Source organism: Suricata suricatta, chromosome 12 (assembly GCF_006229205.1).
Source record: "Suricata suricatta isolate VVHF042 chromosome 12, meerkat_22Aug2017_6uvM2_HiC, whole genome shotgun sequence".
Classification (NCBI taxonomy): domain Eukaryota; kingdom Metazoa; phylum Chordata; class Mammalia; order Carnivora; family Herpestidae; genus Suricata; species Suricata suricatta.
Genome location: NC_043711.1, coordinates 62621701 through 62642844, shown reverse-complemented (window position 1 = coordinate 62642844; position 21144 = coordinate 62621701). Strand labels below are relative to the sequence as shown.

The following is a 21144-nucleotide window of genomic DNA, read 5'->3' as shown; positions in this document are numbered from 1 at the left end:
TTGAAGTTTTCTCCACTTCTTTTGTGGCTTAAGCTCATTTTTTGTGTCACAGAATAATATTCCATTGTATGTATATACCACAGTTTGTTTATCCATTCACCTGTCAAAGGACACCTTTGTTATTTCTAAGTTTTGGCGATTACGAATAAAGCTATAGACATCTGGGTGCAGATTTTTGTGTAAATATAAGGTTTTCAACTCATTTGGGTATAAACCAAGGAGTACAGTTTTGGATCATATGGTAAGAGCATGTGTAGTTTTGATAGAAATTGTCAAATTGTTCTTCCAGAGTGGCTATAATCATTTTGCTTTCTCACCAGCCATGATGAGTTTCTATTGCTCCACATCCTCTCCAGCATTGGGTGTTGTCAGTGTTTGGGGCTTTAGCCATTCTAATAAGTGTGTCACTACACTCACAGGATTTCCTACAGATCTTTCTTCCTGGTAGATCAGATCTATGTGTGATAGATCTATGGGCTCTCACTCAGGACAATGTCAGGTCTTACCTGCCCTGGGTAAGTGCTCAGCCTTTGGGGGTCATGTCTTCAGGCATTGTCTGTCTCTCCAGAGTCCCTGCTGAGCAAAGTGGCTGGTCCTGCTGATACAGGTAGACCAGACTGGTTTTATTGCTTTTCTACTGTGTAAAGCAAACCAGCCTGTTTTAAAACATAGACTTTAAAGTATCACTTGATATTTTAAATTAACCAACTGGATTAAACCTGCTAAGCAGTCAAAGCCAGTTTGTTTATGTGGATGGAGCCAAGTTAATGAAACAATTGACTACATGCCTAACAGCACTGAGGGGACCGTGCTTTTGCGCCCACTGAGCATTGGCACTGGGGCACATGTCACTGTGTTTTCCTGGTCTCTGAGCACCTCAGAACAAGGACACGCCTTCAGCTATGGATCCCTAGTAACTGGCATGGTGCATGGCACATATTGCTGGATGTCAGTGACCATGTGACTGACACTGACTAATGTGTCTCTCTATTTGTCTCTGTCTTTGTTTATAGTCTGTCTTTGTCTAGAGTAGACTATATTCATCTCATTTCACTCATTTCAACTGGTGCTTCTCCCAGTTAAGATTCTAATGGTCTCCTAATGACCAGACCCAGTATAGATTTTGGTCCATGGTTTTCATTTACTCATGCATTCATTCATTCAGCATGAACCTTTATGAAGCACCTGCTATGTACTCTGTTCTACAGGCATAGCTGTGAATAGGGGGAGCAGCAGCTGCAGAGACCTTGAAGTGGGAGAAGTCTTGGTGTATGTGAGGGACAAAAAGAAGCCATGTGGCTGGAGCAGAATAGATGAAGATCAGAAGAGCTGTAGCATGTAGATCTTAATAGGGGGACGTTTGGGCTCTTTGTACCTATTTCCACGTGTGAAGAACAGTAACATGCCAGTTCATGTTTTTAAAGTTCACTGCAGGTGTGGTGGAAAATGGACTGTAGTGGTCATGAGGAGGCTTTTGCTATTATTCCAGGTGAGAAATGATGGTCTGGACCAGAAGGATCTAGGGTGAGGTGGTCAGATTTGATGTGTATTTTAGGAGCAGAGTGTACAAGACTTACTCCAGGCAAAGTATTCATCTGCTCACTTGACTCTCAAACTTAACATGGCCAAACAGAACTTGTGATCCACCTCCATAGTGGGAACTGTGGGTGGCCCACCTGACCCCCTTCACTGGACCATTGGCCCATCCCACAGGTACGTGAATGTTGACCTGTAACTCCATAGTGAACAAGGAGCCACCTTGCCCAGAAACCGATGGTTTGCCCATTCCTGAAAAGCCCACAGCCAATGACAGTCATGGGTTGTAAGTCGCCTAAAGGTCCAGCCAACTCTGTGTTGTGGTTCATACCCCAAAACTTCCCCTGGACCCAGACTGAAGGCACGCTCCAGTTCAGACCCATTCCCTCTCCGCTCCTTCCCTGTCCCTCCTATTCCCCTGACCTCCCTTCTGTCCTCCCTGTCCCCCTCATGAGCACCTCAGGAGATGGTATCTTCAGAGTAGAGAAAAGAGAAAGTGTCCCGCCATTTCAATGTTCAGCAGGAAAGGTAGTTAAAAAATTAGAACACAATGTGGGATTTCCCAGAAGCTTCCAGGGAGAAGTGGTGGTCAGCTGGGCTAAGTAAGGTGGCGACAGAGGATTGGTCATGAGATTTGGCTTTCATAAGAGCTGTTTCTGAGGGGTTGGTGGCTGGAAATAGCTCAAGAGAGAGGGTACAACCTGAAGAACTCGAAATGCAGCAAATAGAGCCAAGTTTTAAGATGTTTTGGATGAATACGGAAGTGGGAGATACTTTGGAGGGGGAATGAGGAGACATGACAAATGTTTGTAAGCAAATAAGTGATGCATGTGAGAGCAGAATCGTGGCAGAGCCGTAACAACTTGTCTTGTCTTTGAGAGAGAGAGCAGGTGAGTTGGAAAGAGGGGCAGGGGATGAGAGAGAGAATCTCAAGCAGGCTCCATGCTGTGCTCAGAGCCCAACAGGGGGCTCAGTCCCACAACCTTAAAATCATGACCTGAGCTGAATTCAAGAATTGGATGGCTTGGGGCGCCTGGGTGGCTCAGTCGGTTAAGCCTCCGGCTTCGGCTCAGGTCAGATCTCACATTCGTGGGTTCGAGCCCCGCATCAAGCTCTGTGCTGACAGCTAGCTCAGAGCCTGGAGCCTGCTTCCAGTTCTGTGTCTCCTTCTCTCTCTGCCCCTCCCCCTCTCATGCTCTGTCTCTCTCTGTATTAAAAATAAATAAAATATTAAAAATATTTATAAAAGAATTGGATGGCTCAACTGACTGAGCCATCCAGGTACCCCTGGGATGACTTTTCTGTAGTAACATCTTCAGAGGCAGAGTCACAGAAGCAAGTATGCAGGTTGGGGCTTTTGGGGTAAAATGATGAGGCAGTTCCCAACTGTTTTCTTAATAATTCAGTAGGCAAGCTTGTCACCTGAGAGCAGACAAGCAGAAAGGGACCTGGATGTTTGAGGAAAGAGGAAAAAGTCATCTCAGAAAGGAAAAAAATGAATTCACCAGGGCAGGACTTGGGGGGGTCACAGGGCAGTGTTGAGAACGCTCAGAGATCTTCCAGGGTGAATGTGAGATGGGATCAGGCCGTGGGGTTCTGTGAGGTTTTTTCCTATCCATCTTCGGTTTCTCAGGTACAGAAGTAGGCAGACAGTGGGTGACATGGAGGGAAAGGGAGCGAGGGATTAAAGGTGCTTGCAGGGGAGGGACCCTAGAGCCAGCAGGAGCTCTAAGGAGCAGCTGATGGTGTTGGCCGTTGACTCTTTCTCACCTCAGCCTCCGGACTCCAGTCTGAGAAAGTGAAAAATGGCTCCAGAAGCTGGCCTCCGGTGGCTAGGCTATGATAAACAAGGCTCACACAATATAAACAGTGGTTGGCCCGGACCACTCTGTCACCCTTACGAGACAGGGCAAAGAAAGGGACACTGCAACCAGAAAAAAACCCTCCCTTCCAAATCATGAGTGACTAGCCCAGCTTTCGACCCGCCTGCATCTTGCAATGGAAACCACCATGAGAGTCAATCACCAGACTGCTGCCTTTCACCTTAACCCTCCTAGGGACTTCCCTGCCCAAGTCGACATCGTGTAGTAAGCCCACCCCATTTCCCCCCTTACCCAGACACACCTTGGTGCTTTGCTCTCCTGCAACAGGGACAGAAACCTAACTTTGCGCTACTGCCACCAGAGTTCTCTCCTTTTTTCCTTCTTTCATTCAACTCCTGCCTACACTTATCACTTAGCTTCTGACTCTAAGGGTTAGTTGTCCCTTCTCTTCCACTCATTTATTCACTTATCGATATCAGTGTGAAGTTAGGGATTCTCCTGGGTTATAATCCAATATCTTCATTATTGTGTTTTTGAGAAGTAAGAACTAGGAATATATAAGCTGAATTTTTTGTAATTTAAAGTAGGCTCTGTGCCCAACATGGGACTTGGACTCATGACCATGAGGTTGAGAGTCACATGCTCTACCAACTGAGCCATAAGACATGACATAAAACATAAACATAAAAACATAAACAAACAAAACATAAAACATAAAAAAAACCATAAAACATAAGAGTGACAAAGTGAAGGAACAGTTTGAGTTTGTCATTATTATATCTGGTAAAGCCTCAGTTAAAAAAAAACACATTAATAGAAAAGCCTGTTATGACAAGGAGTTGTTTTAAATGTGTATTAATCACTTGATTATTATAAACATGTATTAAACATGTTATATATTCTGTACTCATGAGTAATATTTCTACTAAGCACTCTTGTAAAATTTAAAAGGCAATTAATTTAACCAAAGGAGTAATGAGGCAGCTTGCTTTCTGGCATTGGCTGGTTGCTGTGGCCTCAGCCTCACAAAAGGTGATCCCACCTGACTCCTTTGTTCCCCCCCACCGACCTGTGGGGGTTTACATGTGCATATATACATTTTTTTCTTTTCCTACAGAAAATAGATAGGAAATGGCCATGACTGTGAGCGTGGCTGAGTGGCTGAGTGGCCTAATGCTAGCCTGTGCTCTCTGTAGCCTAATTAAAGGAAAATGGTCGTGCTTTCTATGAAGAGAGACACAGAATAACAAGAGAGGAACACAGGAAGGGAAGCTGAGCACTAAGAGCTTTTCTTTTGCTGCAGAATTAAATGCTAACCTTGCCTCATACTCTTACGCCTGAATTTATATAACAAATCAATGTAAATAGCTGGATAACTTCCAGGGCAGTAGATTTATTATAGAAATGCAATTAATGCAGCCCCTGATAAACCAGCGATGTGCAAGAAGATGCCACAGTTGGAGCCAAAGGGCAGCTATGTAGAGCGAGGGAGCATAGACTCATCCTCATACTCTGTTGCTGGGCACGGGGGCACGGAAGGGACTTCCGGACCCACGTCTGCACCAGGGCGAAAGGTCTGGGCAGACCACATTGCAGCTGTGCTTTACCTGGTAAACTTAAACAGAAGTGAAAAGTTGTAAGTTTATAAAAATTATACTCTTTCTACAAGAAGACAGGTTTGCTCTGGCAGGTCAGGCAAAAAGTCAGATAGGCCAGAAGAAAACCTGGCGCAGCTGGGCTTTGAGATGGCCGCGCCTTAACCCCGGCCCCTTTCCCTGACTGCTGTCCTCATGCATCCCATGAACAACTGAGTTGACCATTTTTGTCTTAATTGGCTCACCCTTCAAAATAAACTAGCAGAAACAATCTTTCCTCTTTTTTGTAAACCTTCATCAATTCAAACCAAAAAATATATATATACATATCCATGCACACGCGTGCACACACACACACACACACACACACATATATCGAATCTTCAGTTTAACCGTTTTTATGTCATTTTTATTGATTCCCACATGGCTCTTTAGTGCATGACAAAAAAATCATGAAGGCTTGTTATGAAGTCTGTCTTACCTTTAGTGCAGCTAAATTTAATTGCTGCCGTAAAACTGCAGCTAAATTAGCTTATGCAGACACCCTTGAATGTAGGAAAAGCAGTCCCCAAGGAGAAACATTGCAGGATTCTGCCAAAGGCAGACTTTCTTACAATCAAACAACAAAGAGTGCTTCTTTTAATTAATTATTTCATCTCTAATTCATACCAGAAAAGATCTGAGGCAGCTTACTCAAATATATACAATAAGAGATAATTCAGAACAACAAGAATAATAGTCATAGCAACACAAAACACACGGAGCCCTTCCCCTGTGCTGGTCATAAAGTGACGTTGTTCCTGGATTGTCCCCGTGTTCTGATAGTGAGTCTTGAAGGTGAGGACCATTGTTATCCCCATTTTGCAGCTAGGAAAACCAAGGCTGGGAGGGGTTACACAAGCAATAAGTAGCCCAGCTGGGCTAAAAAGAAAAAGTCATGGTCAATGGGAATCATGGCAGGACACCTGTGTGGAGCTGAGCTGCCGCACAGAGGCTGGGGTGTTCAAGCACAGGTCTTTACTAAGAAATTCTACACATTTGGCTTTGAATTCCTTCATGGTCCCAAGAAGGAGGGAACTATCATGAGTGGTTAGATTTGTAAGGGTCATAAGATAAATGCATTCCATTTTCTAAGATGAAGCAGTTTCTCCTGGTCTAAGTACCCAGGATTCAGATAAACAAATGGAGGCAGACAGCTCTTTCAGAAACTCCTCTATGAATGGCATTTCTGAAAACCAAGACTTAGCAGCGAGGATGGCAGGCAGCCTGTGCTCTGTCCTCTGTGCGATCTGGGTGCTGACACGCATTCAGGACAAGTGTACTCTGGGACTCCATGGCCTTTACGACACTTTGAAGCCTAAGAAAATGTTTGTGCTTGAGGGAGAGCAAGGCCTCCCCATGTTGGTGTGGGGGTGCCAGGCCCCATGGGCTGGTCAGGATCTCCCTCTAGAGACTGTTCTGTGTGTGTCCAGCTCACAGAGGCAAGTCATGCGAGTTCCAGCAGCTTGCAGCAGACGGCAACCTCTGTGCGCTGCACAGAGAAAGCAGAGCAAGGCAGTGTTTTCCAGCACCTCTGGGGCCAGCCGAGGGCTTCCAGGACAGTGTGAGATACCTGGCTTTGTCCGTGGTGTTAGTTTCTGGTTCCTGGGTACACCGTGATGCTTTGCCGAACACCACTTCCGCGTGGATCCCCGAGCTGACCAGCCGTAGACCGGAGGTTGTTCACAAGCCGTTCAGAAGACGACTGACTTCTGCCCAAGATTAGAATTTTGGTTTCAGTGCTAGGGCATCGGAAGCCGTGCTTCCTTAGAGCAGTGAACATCCGTTAACTGTTGAGGCCAGTTCTAGACTGTGACAACAAAACAGCCGATCATTAGCCAGTGACAATTACAAGTAGTTATCAAATAGCTAGTGGGTTTTGCTTTCAAATCATTAATCTTACCTTTCCAGATATGCCCCCAGAGCAGTAAATTGACTAGATAGAGATTCTGGCAAACTCAGGTTGGACAGGAAACATTCATAATCAAACTTCCTTTTCAGTCTGCAGGGTTCTTTTGTTTTTTCTTGTTTTCTGTTTGTTTTTTCTGCTCATATGATATGTGGCATCCCTGAGTGAACTCCACTGCCCCCAGAAACATGTAATTTAATTTCTGAGCAAACCTAGGGTTAACTGGAAATACTTATTTGTCCCTATTATTATTTTTAAAAACTGTGTTGAAACACATGAATCCACTTTCTTTCGTGGGCAGAATAAAACGACCAGAATACAGTCTAATAGCATGAACACAATTTGTCCTCTGTTCTCTGCACTTAAGCCTACTTAAGCTAGATGGGGACATGTAGGACACTAGGGCTCTCCCACGGGATTGAAGGTGGCTGTCACATATGGATAATGTTTTGTGTGGGTTTTGTTCCAGAATGTTTAATTTGGGGGCATGCTTGAATCTAGAGTATAGATAGGTTCTAGTTCTGGGAACGTCAACAGCACAAATTCTCCCAATTTTCATGAACTTAACTATAAGAAAAGAATTTTTAAAAATGTAGATGCTGTGGAGTCATTGGGCTGTCATAGCAGATACAACATCCCTTCCTTCATTCTTCTTCAGAAACAGGATCCTGACTTATAGGATGTTTCATTGTATTTAAAATAAATGACAATGATTCCCAGTCTCCCCTGCAACCAAGTAAGCCATATGACCAAGCCTTGGCCAGTAAGACATAAATAGAAGTGCTATGTGAGATTTCTAGAAATTGTCCCTAAAAGAGAGGAGAAGGGCCCTCTTTTTCACTTTATCCATATAAGAATATATATGTGATGACTGGAACTCAGCAGCCATTTTGCACCATGAAGCCAAGTGTTCTATGGTTAGTACTGTGCTCTGATGTCTGTGGAATCACCACGTCCCTCCTGGACACTTCACCTAGGCTTTTTTTATGTGAAAAAAAGTACTTATTTAAAGATTTTTTACAACTTGCAATCAAACCTAATCTTAGCTAATGCAAGGGATACCAAGGAAACCGGGGTAATTCAGAAGATTGCTAGGAAGGCTCACAAATGAGCTTAAGGAAATGAGACTTGGCTGTGTAGTTTTTCAGAGCATGAACTTTGAGGTCACGCAGAATTATGTTTAAGACTTAATTCATCCTTGTTAGTTGTATGACCTTGGGCAAGTCATTTAACCTTTCTGAATCTATTTACTCATCTGTAAAATGGATGGCAAGTCATACTCTAGAGGACTGGCATTAGGATGGAGTGAGATAATACATGAAAATGATTTAGCCCAGTGTCTGTGGGTTTATGTCCCCAGATGATACAACAGCACCTCCCCATCAGGCTGTGGTAGAAACTTCCATGTCCCAGAGTGCAGTAAGCGTCTGCCAGGTTGTAAGCTACCTTAGGCATTTGAGTCACACACCTTACTAACTATGGAATGACTTTAATAAGAATTAGAAACACTGGGGTGCCTGGGTGGCTCAGTTGGTTAAACACCTGACTTCAGCTCAGGTCATGATCTCACGGTTCCTGAGTTTGAGCCCCGCATCAGGCTCTCTGTTTCAGATCCTCTGTCTCCCTCACTCTACTCCTCCTCTAGTGTCTCTCTCTCTCTCTCTCTCTCTCTATCTATCTATCTCTCTCTCTCTCTCTCTCTCTCTCTCTCTCTCAAAAATGAACATAAAAAACATTAACAAATTAGGAACATTGTACAAACATATCAAATCTGTGATTTCACAAATATCATCACAGATAGGACAAGGCAGAAGTAGTTGTTTCTGGCTAATCAATCTAAAGAAAAATTTTGAAGTAATGAGTAATGTTCATGTAAAACTGATGAGTTCCCAAGTGACCGAAGGTTGGCAAACACTAGCAAAAGAGAGTTTGGCAAACACTTAGAAATGCAGCGACAAAGAACTGAGGACAAGCAGATGGCCGAGCTCCTCTCCAGCCTTGCCTTCCCACCCTGAACCCACCTCAGTCTTCCTGACACTACCCTCCACCCACAGGTACACTTCCAGGGCAGGGACCGCACTTGCACGGTGGTTCCCTCTGTGCCTCAAAGCGCCAGGCTATATTTGATTAAGGGCAAAGAATGACGCTGGAGGTTTTCCCCTTCCTTCCCACTTTGTAGCTATGGGAGTCAGGAGCCCTGAAAGACACCTAGACAGAGAAAAGAGGGGAGAGAAAAGTCCTCACAGGAGCACAGTGGGGAAGAAATGAGTATTCCATGACTGAACTGAGCAGGTGAACTGAGCCAGCAGAGAATAGAGGACCAGAGGAAAACAGGTGCCAGACATAAATAAGGTTTTGAAAGGCTTCATTGGACCTGTTAGGATGGAAGGATGGGTGGGTGAATGGATGGAAGGAAGAAGAAAGGAGGCTAAAGCATAACATGTGTACCTAGCACACATACCAGCATGGCGAAGGAGACATACAGCAGGTGTTCTCCAAAAACATATTTACAAAGTTGCCTTCATCTCACCCAGACCCCTTCACCAGGCTTTGCACATCCACATGCCTTCTGTGGCCCATACATGAGGGATACCAGCCAGGCTGGTAATGACAGTGATGAGCCACAGGGGGCATCAATTGAGGTGATTACTGCTACATAACCTCAAGGACCCTACATTGCCAAATGTGGTTTTTTAAGTAAATACCCCAAGTTCAATTTCCAAATGTTGTTCAGGCCAAAGCAGCCACGTATAGGTCATGCCTGGCCCACAGGGTATCTGTGTGCAACCTCGATTACATACCCTGACATCTGTCACTACCTGCCTTCTGTGTATGGAATGTAAACGGGAGAGACCAGGCCCACCAGCCACACTCCAGCCACGCTGCCACAAGGCTGAGGCTCCCTGCTGGATATGACCTACAACCAGGCATTGTGGGAATTGTCTGTCCTCCGTGTTGTATCTGAGATGCTGTCAGTAAAAGAAAGGACTTGGACAGTGAGAATTTCATTCTCTAAGGCAAGCTTGCAGGCCACCGATCTTCCCACCGGGAGAAAAGGGAGTTTCCATCTCCAGCAAACCTCTGTGCAGGTGTGAGTGGCAGCTGGGGATCTTCTTAACGAGTCTAAGAGCAAAACCTATTATCCCTCCAGGATAAAATTAGAATGATTTTCAAGAAAGGAAGGAAGGAAGGAAGGAAGGAAGGGAGGCAGGGAGGGAGGAAGGAAAGAAAGATTGATTTTAGAGAAAGGTATGGATTTCTTCTCTGCCCTCCTGCCTCCTTTTTCCTAACTATCGCATAGTTGAGCAATTTCCAGTTGAACTTCCATGTGCAGAGAGTGCACTTCTCCATCCCTCGCCGCCTCCCTTGTGATGAAGATCCAGGACTTGAAAGAACAACATCCTTTACCCTTTTCCTTTCACTTAGACACGTCACACTTTTCCCTGAGGCCCGTGAGTGCAACTTCCTCCGTCCAGTGTGTCTTATGGGGGTTGCTTTCCTCAGCACTCAGTGTGGCCATTGGCTAAGCTGCTTACCGGATCCCCACCCAGCTTCATGCGATTTTGTCCACAGAGTTGGCTGATTGACCAGATGAGGATTAGCTCTGGAGAAGTCTGATCAATTGCTTAATGATTGGGCCATATCGACCAGGAATGGTTACTAGAGTTCCACAACTCAACACTTCCTGGGGCTCCTGAGAAAAGCACATCATTTGCAAAAGTGATGGAGAATTTAAATCTCCCTCCAAAGAACCTGTGCCAGCCATTGGCAAGATGAAGAGAGAGACAGTAATGTCTTCTGTCTGGGCCCTGGAGAAAATGTGTCAACTTTTCCTCACGACTGTGTAGAAACAATTTGTGTGATGTTAACACTGAAATCCACACAGCCACTGAGAAATCACACTATCCTCATGTTCTTACCTGACGTTCTCTCCTGAAGATTTCTAGGCAACCGGCTATGAAGGTTACCCAGTGGCTCTGGTTAGTCTTCCTTTTTTGAACATAAATTGGGAAAGAAGTTAATATTTTTCTTGTTTTTAAAAATTCACAGCGTTCATGGATATAGAAATTTCACCAAAACTTATCATTAATGCTAAGCATCCATAGCACTTGGGGTGATAAGTGCTGACCTGACCACAGCCTTGGCAAGGATTCTAGATGCTCCTCTCCTTTCTATGGAGAAGGGGAAAAAAACCAAAGCCCAGTTTGTAGGGAGAAAACTAGACCTAAAACTGTTCATAATGCAAAACTTCTTTCCATCACCCTTATATCAAAAGGAGATTATCTTTGATCATCATGTTTGACTCCATGTTCTTATCAATTGTAAAATGAGTTTGGTTAAATTCAGAGCTTTTCTAATTTTAATAATGAAGGCTACTGTGTGTCTGGAATGATTTAAAGGAGGCTCATAGGGATCTGTGCTGTTCTAAACCCCCTTCCCTCCTAAACTGGGTCCCAGGAGTTAGTTCATGGAGAGGAGGGAAGGCAGCTTGAGTCTGACCCCTGCCATCACCTTCACATGTCTTCAGGAGCTTGGACCCCACTGGCTTTTTCAGTCTCCCAGGGACCAGCCTGTGCCAGATGCTGTGGGGACCCAGAGCCCACAGTGTGTACAAGAAAAGGATAAGTGCCCGGTTAGGTTTCCTGCAAGAACCTCCCCTATGCAATGAAAACGATGCAGAGAAAGTGAGGGGAAGCCATCAGGCCAGGAGTTAGCTTCAAGGGGAAGGTTTGTGTTGGGCATCAGCACTGGACAGCAGTAGGGAAGACACAGGCATGGAAAAAGCTCCTCTGGGCTGCAAAAAAAAAAAAAAAAAATGCGCAGAGCTCATCAGGCAGGAAGACCAAGATAGAAGGTATCTGAAAGGGGCCAGAGAGGGTGAGAATCTTAGACCTAGACCCTCCACAGAGAGGAGGCAGCAAAGGGAGCATCGGGCAACCAAGGCACAGTTGGAGCGGGAAGAAGCCTGAGCTAGAAACAGACTTCGAAGGTATGCCCTCAAGCTGCCTGTCAGCTGCCCCTCCCACTTTCCCTGAGTCTCCCCTCCCCATTCCTAGCATGCAGAGAAGGGTCACCCAGAAGCTCTGCAACCCACAGCCAGTTCTAGAGGGAGTTGGCCATGGCTTTGCAATCCCCATGCGGCTGAAGTGGTGAGTGTAGGAAACGCTCAGCTGGGGGCACTGCCATTAAGCTTGGCGTGGTCCTTCCCATGAAGGACGGAAAAAGAAATATAATGCAAGCCCATTTCATTTATTTCCATAATGGGATTGAATTAGCCTACTTTGAATAAAAAACATTGGCACCTGGTAGAAGGACTCAGGTCCAGACTGCCTGCCATTTGGGATGCTTTTGCCCACCTGAGAGAGTCTTGTCTGACTAGGGTTTGTGACCTAGGATTCTGAGCAGACCTCAGCCATGATGAATTACGCTCTGAAAGTCTCAGTGAACAAACCTCACCCCAGCTTTATACATGCGTTTGGTTTGGTTTGGTCACAAAGCACATGGGTTTTTAACAAGTAGATTATAATGTCTACGTCTTCAACTTTTCCCCTAAAAATTATAGCCCCCTGCACATAGCAGAAAATAGAATCCAAATAGCTTTCATCCTAGGCTGATGCTCAATTCCAGCAATTTAGAAAACCGGATCTTCAAGCTACATAGCCATTGGTGTGAGGGGCAGCCGGCACGTTTGAAAGGTACCATGGTCTGGAAAGGGAGACTGTTACTGTGTTTCTGAGGAAATACTGGACTGAAGGGTTATTTAAAAATTTTATAAAATTGTTACACAGTCCCATTTTCTCTACAAGTCAATTTCCTAAAATGTTATTTTGCCCATGGTTCAGAGGGAGGGAGGGGTGAACAGGCAGAGCACAGGTGATTTCTTAGGGCAGTGAACGCTCCCATCGATACTGCAGCGGTGGGGTAGGGCATGGTGCATTCGTCAACCCCGCAGAATGTCCGACGTGACAAACGAACGCCAGTGTAAACTATGGGCCTTAGTTAAGAATAATGTATCAATATTGGTTCATAGATTGTAACAAACGTGCTTCACTAATAATGCAAGGTGTTTATAGGAGAAGCTGAGGGTGGATGGAAATGTCTGAGAACTCCGTATTTCTGCTTTATTTTTTCTGTACACCTACATCTGCTCTAAAATAATATCTATTAATTAAAAAGAAGTTAATTCACCAGAAGCCAAACAGGGTTCGAGGGGAACGTGGAAGTGAATTACCGACAGGGCTACAGCTCCTTGGGGCTGCTGTGAATGGTAAATGACCAAGGGCCATAGCCCAGAGCGTGGTTCCTCATCCCAGTGCCTGCTCTGAGGGCATTTGGTGAATCCCTGACTCCTAAGGGAAATAAGTCAGGCAGAGAAGGACAGATACCATGTTTTCACTCACAGGTCTAACAGGAGAAACCTAACGGGAACATGGGAAGGGGAAAGGTGGGGGAAGGAGCTAGGGAGAGGGAGGGAGGCAAATCATGAGAGACTCTGGAATACTGAGAACAAACTGAGGGCTGAAGAGGGAGGAGGGAAGGGGAAGGGGGTCATGTTCATGGAGAAGGGCACTTGTGGGGAAGAGCACTGGGTGTCATATGGAAACCAACTTGGTAATAAACTATTTAATTAATAAAAAAAAATAAAAATAAAATAAATCACCACCAAATTAAGCAGTTTATAAGAACTAAGAGAGGGGGAGAGAGAGAGAATACTTTGCAAATGAGATTCTTCTCTGGGTAGATTTTTTAGTCCATTTTTCCCCCTTATCAAAGGGACCAATTCCTTTTCACCACTATCTAAAACACCTTGAATCTAACACCTGCCCTACAAAATAGCAGCTACTTCATCTAACAATGGAGATGTTGTTAATTATCCACCCACTCAAGAGCCTGACCTGAATCCTTTAAACAGAGCTGACCCAGGGCATCTTGGAAACTGCAGATTATTTGCTAGTCATTTTCTTCCTAAATCCTGTTCACTGTTACACGCCGTCTGATCAGAGTTGCTATTGGAATATGTGACCTTCTAGTGGGACTCCTCCTGTTGAGGGACTGACCAAGTCTGAGCTCCTTGTTTCACCCCTGGCTAAGGGTGTCACTTTATGCATATTTAGCCTGACTGGCGTGGCAGGCTGTGAGCAATCTGGTATTGCAGACAGGTGTGCAGAAGCTCTCCAAAGGGTATGAGCCTGCACGCTTGGTGATGTACCAAGTGATGCATCAGCTCTCCCTGAAGTGAGAACCTTAGCATTCATTCCATGACCCGGGTGTAAGTTGCCCCTAGGGGCCGCCACTGAGGCTGCAATAAAATTGAGAAGGAGCCCTTTGGAAGTCAACTTACTGGTTTGGCTTCTAGGGTATCTCTTTTCATTACTACACTTTACCTTAACGGAACCCAAGGGTTCTTTCTTGAGAGAGAAAGAAAACCCAAACAGAGTGCTTTATTTTCAACTCTATTTGAGTGAGAGAGAAAACAAGTGGGAGAAGCACAGAGACGGGGAGAGAGAATACCAAGCAGGCTCTGCAAGGGGCTCAGTTTCACAAACTATGAGATCATGACCTGAGCCAAAATCAAAAGTCAGACACTCAACCAGCTGAGTCACCCAGGCGCCCCTGAATAGAGTTCTATAAACGTTTCTCTTTTATACGTAAAAATGGCTGTCACAGATGAAATCCAGAAATGTGGGTAACTGATAGTTTGCTACAGAGATTGTCACCTTCTAGAAGAGGGTCCCAAAATGTTTTTCCACAGAAGAGAATGCTAGGGATGTAAAAGAAATAAGATTTCAGGTCTTATAGATCTTTGGTCTCCAAACTGCTCAGTGTACGGTGAGAGTCCTCAAATACCCAGGTGCCATCACTGCTGGACTCTGGTGTGAGAGGCATGGAGGATTCAAAGGCAGCAACAGAAACAATGCAAACATCCAACTCCTTCTTCATGCCCCCTCCCCGACCCCGTACCCTGATCCCTCACCCCTGCCAGGCACTCTGCAGATGGGCTCAGCAACTATCTTTTCAGAGGATTAAGGGTCACTTGCTTCTCCAGCCATCCATGTTCAGCTTTGCAAACAAATTTTGCAGGAATGTGGGTATTAGATGGTGGGCCAGGGTCCAGGGTGGGCGGGCTGTGACCTTAGGAAAGTGGGGTTCCCCCAGAATTCCCTCTGTGAAGCAGAAGATGAGGAGGGCAGAGTAGTGAAGACTGCCTGAACCATACCTGGGCTGTGGGAACAGGTCATGCAGGGGCGAGAAAGGCAGAGACAGAGAAAGAGAGAGACGGACAGGATCTATCACCTAGAAGCATGTGGCTGTAGACCCCCAGAACCAAGAGAGGGCAGGCCTGATGGTACTGTGGAAACACCCAAGGTATCTCAGCAACTGGGGAAAGGAAGCCACAAATTTAAAAGGGCCCACTGGGGGGCATCTGAGGAGGCTCAGTTGGTTAAAAGTCCAACATCAGATCAAGTCATAATCTCACAGTTTGTGGGTTTGAGTCCTTCATCGGACTCTGTGCTGACAGCTCAAACCCTGGAGCCGGCTTCAGATTCTGTGACTCCCTCTCTGCCCCTTTCCCCCTCATGCTGTCTCTCTCTCTCTCAAAAATAAAAAATAAACATTAAAAAAATAATAAAAATGATAAAAGGGCCCACTTGTTCCTAACTTAAGAATTATGATAGTTTCAAAATTTGCACATCCACAATTCCCTGAAGCTTTTCTAGAAGTTGTTTTGATCTAAGAGGCAGGAACCATCTTAGCAAAGCTGTGCTGAACATAGGCTATAATTGATGTTTTGGCCCCAGAAGCTACTCTCTCAGGAGATATGTCAAAACATAACCCCAAGGTGCTCGTCCTTGCCAAGGTGGCCAGCCCTGCACCAGTGCCTTTGCTCCAGGAGTTAGGTGGATGTTGGATGTTGGCCAGGGATTGTAGTGGCCCAGATACCCAGCCAGAAGGCCCATCAATCCGGCTCCATGCACTAAGAATTAGATGGCCTGAGTAATTTCAGAGGTGAGCAGTCATATGACATTTCCACAAAATGCCCACCTGACACCACAGCCTCGTGCTTAGTGACACCATCCTGGAGCCCTGGTTTCACATATAGCCTTCCCAGTCTTCCCAGTGATGGTCTCTTTTTCATAATGCTGCCCATCTTGGGACAGTTTGCAGAGTTCTGTCACCTATTTATTTAGCACAGCTTTATTCTATGTTGATGAAAGACCAATCCGAGCCAGGCAGAATAGAAGGTACACAGTGCAGTGTGCACTCATTCATTCATGAAGATCTGTAAGATGCCTTTGGCAGGCAAGTGCTGAACTGAATGGACATGGAGCGATCCCCCTTTCCCCGCAGGAAAGATCTCCAATACCCCCAGTGAACGCCGGGAATCAGGGTTAGTCCTGAGCCCTGTATATCTGATGTTTTCTTCAGCGCATACATACCTATGAAAAAGTTTAATTTACAGATTAGGCACATTCATAGATTAACAATGATAACTGATAATAAAATAGAACAGTTAGAGCCATATACTTCATAAAGTTATGTGAATGTGGTCTCTGTCAAAATAACATCACACTGTATTCACCCTGCTTCTTGGGATGATGTGAGATGACAAACTACCCACCCGATGAGACCAAGTGAGGTGAATGACATAGGCACTGTGACATAGTGTGAGGCTGCTACACCTGCTCCAGAGCATGGCTGACTGCAGGTCACTGAAACGCAGAAAGTGAAACCGTGGAGATGGAGGAGTGCTGTACACAACAGCCCTGACTGGGCTCCAGGAGCATCCTCCCCGCCCTTCGCCTTCCTGTCTCACCTCCCTACCGCTCCCCGCCCTTGTCTCCACTCTGCCTCCTTGAGTGCTCTTAGCACCCTCCTGACTCCAGGTGTTCGCACCTGCTGTTCCCGCTCTCCGGAGGCTCTTTCCCCAGATCATCACGTGGCTCTCTCTCCCTGCCCTCAAGCCTTTACTCCCTGAGCCTTTCTTTGGCCTCCCCCATCCATGCCTTCCTTGTGTTTTCTCCTAAGCAGTTCTCATCATCCAACAGGCTGTATATTTACTTATTTATCAGTTGAATATAAGCTTCACAGTGGCAGGGATGCTGGTCTGTTTGGTCCCTGCTATTTCCCCTGTGCCCAGAATAGTGCTGGGCACATAATAGAAGTTCTGTAGATATTGGTGGAATTCACAGTTGGATGGATAACAACAAAATAGGTGATTAACCATGAAACTAGGTCATATTCTGGCCAAGCAAATAGGTGATAAGGAATAAGTGGTATAGCTGAGTGCCGTGTGATTGTAGTACAGACTCCTGTCATTATACTTGTCCTTCAAAGGCCTCAGTCATCCCTGGGACTTGTCACCTCCTTCCCTAAGAATTAACTTCAGATCTGGGAAAATAGAAGGTGCTCATCTGCACGTGGGCACCAGTTTTTTCCTCCCTGGTGCACACACATGGCACCCATTAGCAGTAATGGGAACAACAAACTCACATCCAGAGAAGCATGAAGCCCACGTGACCAACGTGTCTCCAAGGCTGAAGAAGTGATATTTCCCATCCCAAGGCACTTAGCATTAAAATAAAATCAGCTAAAATACCAGTAAATGGCCTTGGTCCTCCAAGAATGCAGCAAATTTTCAGCAATCGCCTGGACGCTTAAAATGCATCCTGATCGCTTTGCAGGATGGCCATATTGGTCTCTGTGTAAGAAAGCATTTACTCAAATGGTTTTCAGTGAAAAGTTAGCCAAATAAACACCAAAAGAGCTGCTCTCCTAAAATAGATTCAATTAAGCATCAGTGCAATTGTATGGAGACCGTGTTGCAACACCAAGGTGGCCTGTTTTTCTGGTCATTATTAATCCAGAAACCTTAATGATGAACAACATTTGTGTTATTGTCTACCCAAATGTAATTTGTTTATGCAGCAGTTCAGTTGATCCTGCAATCTGTTTTTCTCAAATGAGGGCAGATAATGGAGACACCGTTCTTTACAAGTCTTCAGGCTTTTAAATTCTGATAAAATCAGGATTCTTCACTGGGTCTTGCCCCAGCTCTGAATTAAACCACTTTAAATGTAATTATGGAACCTGGCCTTACATCAGGAACATCCATTTAAAAAATTGATTGGCCAGGCTGTTCCACTAGGCATTTTATGAGCAAACGCTTGCAAAGGGGCCAGAACTGTAATTTATAAAGGCAAAAAGCAGGTAAATACTTTATTAGCGGTAATGAGAGCGTTTCCAGCTAACTGAATCTTTTCTTTCCTCACTAGCTACTTCATGGAGCCATGGTGCATGGCCCTATTTCACGATCGTTTTATTGATCTAAGGAAAGAGTTACGCCATATCTTGACCTCCAAGGAGGTAAGCGTGATTAATAGATATGTGAGTTATTCCTTACAAATTACAGGCACTTTACAGTTGTTGATCATTTAGGCTTTTCTCTACGTTCCCCCTTTTGGTTTTACTTAAAACTGTACTTCATATAAACAAGCTTTGGAGCATGTGAACATAAACAGTGATATTTCAGGAAAAGTGGATTATTTAAATCCTTTTATGAGAGACCTATTTCTTTTTCCTTTTTATAAGTAACTGTATTTTCATAATCAGCTAACAGGGAGTGTTGACTGGAAACTGGATCTAACTTTTTTTCCAACGTGTTTTCAAGAATGAACATTGCATGCCTTTAGTTTCTGCTCTTAATTGCCCACCATTCACTAGATGTGTGTGTGTGTGTGTGTGTGTGTGTGTGTGTATTGTTATAAAAATGTAAAGGGAAAGCATAAGATGTCCAAACCCTTTTATAACTCAAACTTCTTTCTCAAAGTGAAAGAAAATTAACTGGAAGTTTTGCTACATTTCCCAAAGACTCCATGCTCAGTAAGAAATTTGACTGCAGCGTAAGTAGCGAAATCTTCGTGAAGCTTTAAATTAAATTCTTTCTTTCAACACTAGACTCCTTACCGGAGCTGTGGAGAGTTAGCATCTGTGCTCACAAGGTAGTCAGATATCCATCATAGACTCTTCCTTGCTCCACTCAGACAAGGGCTGGGCCCAGCAGGACACAACTTAGCCTTCCACCATGTTTTACTGTCTAAAAGGGAAAGTCCTGTGTCTCTGTTATCACTTCTACTTGAGAGCACCCATGACCCTCAAAGTTCCCGTGGTGTGGGCTCCATATTGAGCAGCTCAGATACAGATCACACACTGAGTCCCTACTGCTCACACCAACTCGCTTAACCATAGTGAGTACCCTCCAGGACACACTACTGTCATGTTCTTGACTTTACCAATGGGGAGGTTGGAGATGAAGGGACTTTAAAGACCCCGGCCATGGGTTACACAGCTAGTCTGTGGCCAGCATGCTTCAAAGTCAAGGATGTCTCACTCCAAGGCCAAGAATATAGGCACTGAGCTATAAGGACTAAACTATGTGTCTTGGTACCTTCTCTTCATTGCTCTCCCCCTTCTTAATTTTATTCTTGGGGTCCAAGATGGAAAATTTAAATAATCTTACTAATCTGAAGTAGATTCAGATTGGAAAAAAATAGTTTTAAAATAGAAACCAAACTCCTTTGTCTTTAGGATCCACATAGATAGGAATCAGGCAAGTAAATGTGCATGAGGGAGGCAGAAGGGACTGTAATTCAATGGTCTTCCATGCTAAAGTAACTCAAATTTGAATATATATGGTGCTATAGGTCAGACAGGTTGCTGCACTTCATCTTAAAACTGTGAGGGAGTCAGGTGAGGTTGAAATATGAACCCGAGTTGTAAACCTGGCAATGAGTGAATTTCACTCAACTCTTTAGAGCCCTCTCTTCCTCTCAAAATGTAATTTGAAGCTCATTACTGCACTATAGTAAACACTCATTAGTTTTCTACTTAGCCTCTCAAAACTCTGTGCCTAAATCCTTCCAAACCCCAAAATTGAGCTCCTCAGTTAATATTTTACATAGAGCCAAAGGGCTTTAGGCACCAAGCTTAAAAGGGAAGCTTTCCTCTCACCCTTCCAAGTTCACTACCAAACCCAAGAGTAGTCACTTTTCATGGCCCTCACCAAGATGCCCTCAACCTTTTATCCATGAACAGACATTTGCTCTGAGACACTTTGCTAAGCATGAAGTCAGCATAGACAACAGGCCCTTTCAGTAGATCAGAAGTGGTCATGAACACTTGTGAAAGACACATCAAGGACTCCTCCACCATTCTTGTGGCTTTTCTAGATTTCCAGAAAGTGAAAGCTCTGGAAGGGGGCTTACTCTGCTTTCTACATTTACATTTGTCAAGTGGGAAAGGCCACAGGAAGAGGTGGTGCATGCAGCGGTGTCTGTCTCTAGCTCAGATCCTTGTGGAACAGGGACTACCTCTTCCCCACTCAGAGAGCTGTGGGAAGAGAGAAGGAGGGGATGTGTGCAAGCACACAGCACAGAAGAACGGCTCCCAGTAAGTGCCAGCCCCCACAGGTAACAGTGGTGGGGACAGGCAACAGTGGAAGCTGTGCTCCTGTAAGCAGATATGCAGGAGTTCTTTTAAGAGCCTGGTAATAGGAAAATAAAGAGGATAACCTTCACTAGAGAATGAAGGTAATTTCTTGTCTCAAATGCTGAGATAAAGTAACCCATTTCATTTTACTTTCCATATTGTTTATAGGAAAGTACAGCAGTCTAGTCCCATTGACTATGATATCCTATAGCTCAGTATATCAATTTTCCTCTCCCTCTACATGGAAAGAAAGGAATAAAAGACTAGAAGTTATGACTGTTATTGTAAGTTATCTCAAATCTATATATAATTTAGTTTAAAAACAAGCCCATTGTTAGATTTCATGAGTCTTTTCATGAAATTAAAGAAGAACAGATTATAAATCCACTGACACTGCATTTAGCTTAAGCCAAAGAGTCACTGACCAAAGTGAAATTTTGTATAGTCAAGATTATTCTTCAAAAAGGTTAACAATTATAATCATATATGCACTGAGCAAAAAAACTCCAATATATATAAAGCAAAAGTTGAGAGAATTGGAGGAGGAAGCTGTTCTAAAATAAGAGCTGGGAAATTCAATATCTCACTTTCAATAATGGATGGAACAACTAGATAGAAGATCAATAAGGAGGGGCGCCTGGGTGGCTCAGTCGGTTAAGCATCTGACTTTGGCTCAGGTCATGATCTCATGTTTCTTGGGTTTGAGCCCCTGGTTGGGCTCTGTGCTGATAGCTTAGAGCCTAGAGCCTACCCC

General features: G+C 44.5%; 1 protein-coding gene across 1 annotated transcript in view; it reads left to right on the top strand.

Moving 5' to 3' along the window:
- The window catches only part of CFAP61 (cilia and flagella associated protein 61), a 278328-nt gene that overhangs the window by 245514 nt on the left and 11670 nt on the right, over positions 1–21144 (top strand). Inside the window, exon 26 of the mRNA XM_029918146.1 lies at positions 18179–18269. Within this exon, the coding sequence (XP_029774006.1) occupies positions 18179–18269 (91 nt within the window). The remainder of the gene's footprint in view (positions 1–18178; positions 18270–21144) is intronic.